The sequence below is a fragment of the Cibotium barometz genome, chromosome 62 (assembly GCF_041138505.1).
Source record: "Cibotium barometz isolate CiBa-2024 chromosome 62, ASM4113850v1, whole genome shotgun sequence".
NCBI classification, from domain to species: domain Eukaryota; kingdom Viridiplantae; phylum Streptophyta; class Polypodiopsida; order Cyatheales; family Cibotiaceae; genus Cibotium; species Cibotium barometz.
Window position 1 is genome coordinate 16,644,558 of NC_141107.1, and position 7,505 is coordinate 16,652,062.

Here is a 7,505-nt window from a genome sequence, read left to right on the forward strand (position 1 = left end):
CCGTGTGCAGGGGATTGCCCTTGAAGCATTGCAAGAAGCCTCCGAGGCTTACCTTGTTGGGCTTTTTGAAGACACCAACCTCCTTGCAATACATGCAAAGAGGATTACCATTTCTGCCAAGGACATGCAACTAGCTCGGCGTATTCGAGGTGAGCGAGACACGATCTAGAGATCTTAGATGTTAACCTTATTTTTGAAGCAACTCTTTTGTTTCAAACCCCCCTTTGTAACAAGCATATATGGCTTTCATTTGTAACCTTCTGATAATTAAAATTTTAAGTTTCTCTTAAATGTCTCGGTGTCATCATGTTTGTTTAAAATGGAGTGTCTATCATGTGCCAATTTGTCACCCAAGGCATCAGAAATGCTCCTGGAGGACTGAGGAAGCTGTGCTAGAATAGTACGAATTTGGCCTCTGCAACGGTGATGTAGGCTAAAAATTCGTACTGTTTTGGCACTTCTCCATTGTATTCATAATAAGAAGTGATACATCATCTTTACAAAAGCTTTCTTACAATATTGAGCTTCCTTCTCTTGTTATTGGTGGGCAGAGTGTGCTCAAGGAGTGATTGGGCTATTTCTTGAGGATCCTCTATGCCTATGCTTTTGGCTATACCTATACGAGCAAGAAGCTTACCCCTAAATCCAGAACCAAAAACATCGAAGACAAGGGATTTTTTAATCAGAACTATAAATTTGGTACTCTGCGCCATCATAGAGGCTACACAGAGCACCTTAGAGAGGGCTTTCAAAAAGAAGAGAGTGAAGGCATATTGAGGGGTGTAGTCCCTGTGGATAATGGTGATGCCATCCACAGGAAGCAACATGTTGTCCATGGACCTTGGCCTGCTCTCTGCTGTGCCGCCGCCTCTCCCAGCAAATGCGTTAATTTCACCCTCTGCAATCAAAGGAAAAATCAAAATATTTTCCTATACATAATTACAAATGTTTCTAAGTTGTAAAAGGTCGATTATTACCTCTTGCTCAATGTCTTCTTTTGCCAAAGTGCTGGTGGGGGCGGAGAGGTCAATCGAGGACTTAGCCTCATCCTTTTTAGGTGCTTTGGTCTCCTCCATCACTCCAGCATCAAGGGTATCCTTTTCAGCCTCTAGCTTGTCTTGTAAGGTTGTGAATTCCTCCTCTGGAACTAGGGCTTGCTCCGTAGTCTCAACCACAATTTCCTTGACGAAAGCAACTGTCTCTGCGATAGATTCTCCAAGGGGTAATATAACACTATCTAGGTGAGGACCGAGGTTGGACGTATCAAGGTCCACCTCACATCGCATGCATATAATGCCCAAGCATTCATCCATTCTCAAGCCAGCTGCATTTTCAAGGTCATGAAGAAATAAGTATTCTTCACCTTCCACCACAATGGTGCTCAAGAGATTAATCTCAAGCTCTGGCAGCACCTTGCTCTCCTCGTGTGGGGAAGATGGCCCCGCATCTTCTACTACAGCGGGCTGTTCAGCTGTAAATTGTGCACCCTATGGAAAGTGCTCTCATGCAGGATGCTCTTCCACACCAACACTCGTTCCTACTACCTTCACTTCCTTGTCATCCCTCAAATACCCTGCCAATTGCAATACAGGCATCTCTATCTCCTCATCCGAATCCTCATCTCGCTGATGAGGAACGCAAAAGTGGCGAGCCACAAGAGGAACCTAGTTCCTGAATTACCCTTCCCCAACCTCTTCACCTCCTGCTTATTGAAGGTTGCTTATTGAAGGTACAGTAAGCTCCTCCGGGGATGCAGACGTCGATGAAGCGTTCAAGGCGCTCGATGTAGGGACGGGCATATTGTTGAAAGTACTTCAGCAGCTCAACAGGCACCCATCGATCATTGGGGCAATGGGGAAAGGAGATGGAGTGGGGAGCCAAGTATTGCTCCACCCATCTCCATGTGAACCCTACAACCAAGGGTCCTGAGTAGAGGAAAAAATATGGTGTTGCCCGTCGGGATAAATCTGGGCACCCCTCTGATACACAACTTGGGCACACTACCAGGAGATGAATAATGCTAACAGCCGCAATCTCATCTACTGCTGGTAGAAGAACATTAACCCCGCAGCTTGAGCAGAGGTGTCATTCATTGCAACAAGACCGAAGCATGAAACAATCGGAGGTGTCATTCACTGCAGAGTGAGGTCGGAGGGTGAAACAAGTGGAGGTGTCATCACTACATAGCGAGGCCATAGCATGAAACGGGGCAGGGGGCACACACCAAATGAGCGAGTGACACAAAGAGGGAGTCTCCCGTAGAGGGGACCATGGAGGGGGATCCATCATTGGCCACAGCCTAAGAGAGCTGACAAGGGCGCTAAGGCCCATCGAACATTATGCACCTAAGAGACTTATAAAAGAATCCAACCCATTCACCACAAATCTAATAACAATATTTTTTTTTATTCTTTATTTTTGCAGCCAAACCCGCAAGTGAACACGCGGCCTTTCCACGGTAGTAAAGGAAGGAAGTCTCGCCTAGGAACTTCAACGAAGGAGTTGAATTTGAGAAAAAAGAATTGTGTCTCTATCACCACCGACCACGTTGCCGGGCGGGGACGGCTGGCGCTGATTATCTCAGCTGTGATGAGTTGGTTCCAAATTCCATCACGCGTGTGGTGAGTGAGGGGCCCTCTCTCTCTCTCGTAGTGCCCTGTAGGCTGTGCGCACACGAAACTGTTGAGGCGGCGTATCCAAGTTCGCTCGATGGGCCATTGCATGGCATGTAGCCTTTACGTACAACCTATCTCCATCATTGCCACATAGATATCACAGTAACATAGTCCATATATGATACATATCTTTACGCTTCATATTTATATAATATAATATAATATATATTGACATATATCTTTACACTTTCTTGACAATCAATGACTACCCCCAAAAAAGTTCCTTTTTCAAGGGCCGATCTCTACTCTTGTTTCATCTGCTTTTCCCCTTGACGAATTTAGAAATTACAACTCACTCACTCACTTATAAGGCACCACCTCAAGTAGTCAATGGGGATTCAACTTGCCACCTCATGCATGGACTTCAAGACATCTTTGGTAACTAATTTGCTACCCATCGAAAAACGGCAACCGGTTTTTATTTCAATGTACCATGGAAACATGTTTTATTTCTGCTAAAATGAACAATTTTCTCTTCTCATATAAAAGAAATTTGCCACCTCATCCATGGACTTCAAGACGTCTTTTGTAACTAATTGCTACCCACCAAAAACTTCAACCAGCTTTTATTTCAATGTACCATGGAAACATGTTTTATTTGTGCTAAAATGAACAATTTTCTCTTATAATATAAAGGAAATTTGCCACCTCATCCATGGACTTCAAGACGTCTTTTGTAACTAATTGCTAGCCACCAAAAACTGCAACCGCTTTTATTTCAATGTACCATGGAAACATGTTTTATTTGTGCTAAAATGAACAATTTTCACTTCTCATATAAAGGAAAAGACTTTATCTTTCATAATCTTCTATAGATAAAAGTACTAAAGTAGATGTTGTATTGCCTCCTCAGCTTTAGCTCCCACACCTCTAGAAGCAAAGGTTGTGGGTTCGAACCTACCCAAGCAGCATGTCTTGCACTACCAACTCTCGCATTGAAAAAAGAAAGTAGATGTTCTACTTGTGCTACTATTTATAGAAATATCTTTCTTCTTTCTACCTTTTCTTTGAAGGTATTGAGTCCCTTTTCTTTAGTGGAAGGAATTGAAAGAATTATTCCCTCTTCATTTTAGCCATTCCTTTGCATTACCTTCCTTTGAAGTGAGTATGTGTGTTATCCAACTAACAAATGGAGTTAATCATCATTGATTTAATGGCAACTAGTGTGTAGCATCATGTGCTTATAATTTATAGGTTAGCATTGGAAGCTCCAAACATACATTAATTAGTCCATGGCACATCTGATTTTTTAAGAAGTTAAAATAACTCAACACACAATGAACTCATTACATGAATTAGTGATGTTAGAAGGTTATCTAGGTTATCAAGAGCATTTTCATAATTAACTTCTCAATTGATTATTAACAAATGGTCAAACTATATGCAAGAGATAGAGAGTTGAACTTGGATGCTTGGTAGATGAATCAAGTAAATATAGTGTGCCGAGGGGTTCGCGCACTATCCAAGAGATGATATCAACTCTAAATTTTTTTATAAAAGAGTTTATTTTAACTTTTGAATATTTAAAGACACAAGTATATATTTTTAATGTTACTAGAGCTAGAGCAAGATTGCACAAAAAGAGATATTATGGGCACAATTGATGATGAGGCTTTGGTTGTCATGAGAGGGGCTACTGATGGTGAGGTCACTTGGATGGATTTACCTTTATCAATTGTAATGATGACCTTTGGCATCATCATCGTCAATGTGTTAGGATTGTTTTTAAGAGAGGTTATTTTGATGGCGAGATTTTTGCAATAGAAATCTTTGACTCCTTTGGGGATGAGATTTTCAAGATAAGGTAGTTCTAGCGATCCCTCCATTCCTTGAGTGATTTTCAAACCTTTTTTTTGGCATGAATTTTTTGGTTTTTTCATGCCGAGGGGTCTCAATTTTTAAATTTTAAATTTTGCATTTTTTTTTCTAATTTTGAGATTTTAGAATCTAGTTTGTATGGAGGGTAGTTTTGAATTTCAAATTAGGGGGTGTAGAAGGTTATTCCCAAAAAGGCAAGTGGAAGGTAAAAGTCAACACTTTGACACCCGCTCACTCACCACTTACACATACCATAAATGCCACCCAAAAGTGGATTCATCATTCTATCCATAGTTTACTTTTTCCATTTTATTCTCGCTCCCTAGTTTTATTAGTCACACGGGCCAATCCGTCATCCCTAGTTTACTTCTTTACCCTAGTTTTCTTTGCGATCCGACGGGTAGAAAATGGCAGTGGATTGTGATTGATCTCATAGCTATTGATCCCATTTGTCTCAGGGGTCTTGAAGACCCTATGGCATATAGTGTAGAGCTCGAATCTACCAAAGTGGCATCTAAATTTAATAACTCACAAAATGAAGAAAAGAAAATATTGTCACTAAGGTAGAGAGAGAGAGAACCGAAACAGAGAGAGAGAAACGCAGAGATTCCGATATATATATAGAGAGAGAGAGAGAGAGAACCGAAACGCAGGGATTCCGATACTGAAGGAATGGGTAGCAACTTCAACGAAGAAACTTATTGTGTCTACATCACCCCGCCATGGCCCATCAAGCGAACTTGGATACGCCAACTCAGCTCGTTCGTGTGGGGCCCCACTCACCACACGTGTCACGCGTGCTGGAATTTGGAACTAACTGATCACAGGTGAGGTAATCAGCGCCAGCGTTCCCTCAATGCATGTAGCCTTCACGTAAATCCGTACACTCTCTCTCTACAGTCCACATAGCCCAGGCCCCATATCTTCTTTACATAACATAATATAATATATATTGACATCATCAGCCACGTACCTTTACGCTTTATATTTATATAATATATATAAGACGTGCTGACAATCAATCACTATCCCATTTGCCACCCAAAAAAAAACTAATTGCTACCCACCAAAAACTCCAACGGGTTTTTATTTCAATGTTTTATTTGTCCTAAAATTAAACAAAAGAAAAAACTTTATTTCTTTTTTTTTGCTTGCCAGTAGGCGAAAGGCCTTACTTAGTGTTAGGTTTCATATCTTTCCCTAAGGAAAAAACGTGATGCCTTGTCATAGGTCAGTTATTCTCTAGGGGAATTCCCAAGGGTATTTTATCATTGCAAGGAAGGGGGATCATTGAGGGTTATCAATTATTTATCCATATCTCTCTCTCTCTCTCTCTCTCTCTCTCTCTCTCTCTCTCTCTCTTCATTTCGGCATTTCATTTAGTTATTTAATTACTTTCTTTTCATTTCTCTCTCTCTTTAGTTATTTAGTTACTTTCTTTTCCTTTCTCTTTCTCTCTTTTCTTCATAAACTAATATTAATACTTTCTTTCTTTTCATTTCTTATTATGGCAAGCCATCTTAAATTTTTTAATTATTTAACAATAATTTAGTAATATATTAATATCTACAACTTTGTATGGGAAGATGAGATGTCTGATATTATTTGTGATCTTCTTAGTAGGAAGTGGGGGGGGGTCAAACTACCCTCAGTACCAACTCTCACATTAAAAAAGAAAGTAGATGTTCCACTTGTGCAGTATACTAATTATAGAAACATCTTTATGTCTTTTCTTTGAAGGTATTAATTTCCTTTTCTTTGGTGGAAAGAATTGAAAGGATTATTTCCTCTTCGTTTTAGCCATTCCTTTGCATTTAACTCCCTTTGAAGAGAGTACTTGTGTTATCCAACTAATAAATGGAGGTAGTTATCATTGTAGCATGTGCTTATAATTTAAAGATTAGCATTGGAAGCTCTAAACATACATTAATTAGTCCATGACAGGTGATTTTTTAAGAAGTTGAAATAATTCAACACACAATGAACTCATTACTACATGAATTAGTAATGTTACAAGGTTATCCAGGTTATCAAGAGCATTTTCATAATTAACTTCTCAATTGATTATTAGCAAATGGTCACACTATATGCAAGAGATAGAGAGTTGAACTTTGATGTTTGGTGGATGAATAGTGTGTGGAAGTGTTAGTGTACTACCCAAGAGATGATATCAACTTTGGCAAACATGTCAAATGAAATATAGCACCACATGATACAGTATGAGAAAAAGGGATCCAAAATTAGTATCCACATGCTAGCATATGATAAAAGGGGAGCCATTTAAAAACCTACATGCTAAAAAAGGGAGCCACGTAAAGTATCCACATTCTACTCTATGAGAATAGGCGGTGCACTTTTCAACATATGAACACAAAAATGATACCTGCATACTAGTATATAATAAAAAAGGTATCATCGAAGGTGTTTTTTTGAAGCTTGTAGATTAAATGCCTACATGCTTGCCTATTAGGAAAAGGGAGCCATGTAAAATACCCACATGCTAGGTCTATGAGAATGGTGGATGTACTTTTAAACATATCAAGCCAAATATAATACCCACATGCTAGTATATGGGTATCAATGTATCATTGAAGGTGCAGTTTGATCACCAACCATAATGTAGTAGTAGTGTGTTGAAGTCCAAAGGGGAGGTCCCATGTTCAAATCATGCTAAGCATGGGTGTCATCATGTAAGGGGGTGGGAGGAGGACCCATCCATGTTTGCATGAGTATAGAGATGTAGGAAATCTCTCTTTTTAAAAAAAAAGCTTATAGCCTTAATGAGCATCTAAGCATACCATCTAGATATGCAAAATTGTAAACATAACATCTAAGCATACCATCTAGCCTTAATGAGCATCTAAGCATACCATCTAGATATGCAAAATTGTAAACATAACATCTAAATATGCAATTGTAGAGACAAAAGGGAGCCATATAATTGCCCACATGCTAGCCTATGAGAACAAGGGGTGCACTTTTAAACATGTCAAGCCAAATATAATACCCGCA

The 7,505-nt window shown here is 39.6% G+C and overlaps 1 protein-coding gene across 1 annotated transcript; it reads right to left on the minus strand.

Annotated features, from left to right (window-relative positions):
• Positions 1-352: 352 nt before the first annotated feature.
• On the minus strand, positions 353-2,415 carry LOC147604189 (uncharacterized). Its single transcript, XM_086795526.1, has 2 exons — positions 978-2,415; positions 353-898 (listed from the first exon to the last, which is right to left on the minus strand). Exons 1-2 carry the CDS (start codon positions 1,311-1,313, stop codon positions 749-751), a joined length of 486 nt encoding a protein of 161 aa, XP_086651652.1. The 5' UTR covers positions 1,314-2,415; the 3' UTR covers positions 353-748.
• Between the last annotated feature and the right edge of the window lie 5,090 nt (positions 2,416-7,505).

Coding starts and splice junctions, on each gene's coding strand:
- LOC147604189 (XM_086795526.1), bottom strand. CDS start 1,313: ATGGATGAATGCTTGGGCATTATATGCATGCGATGTGAGGTGGACCTT. Junction 899..977: donor AAGAAGACATTGAGCAAGAG/GTAATAATCGAC, acceptor CTTTGATTGCAG/AGGGTGAAATTAACGCATTT.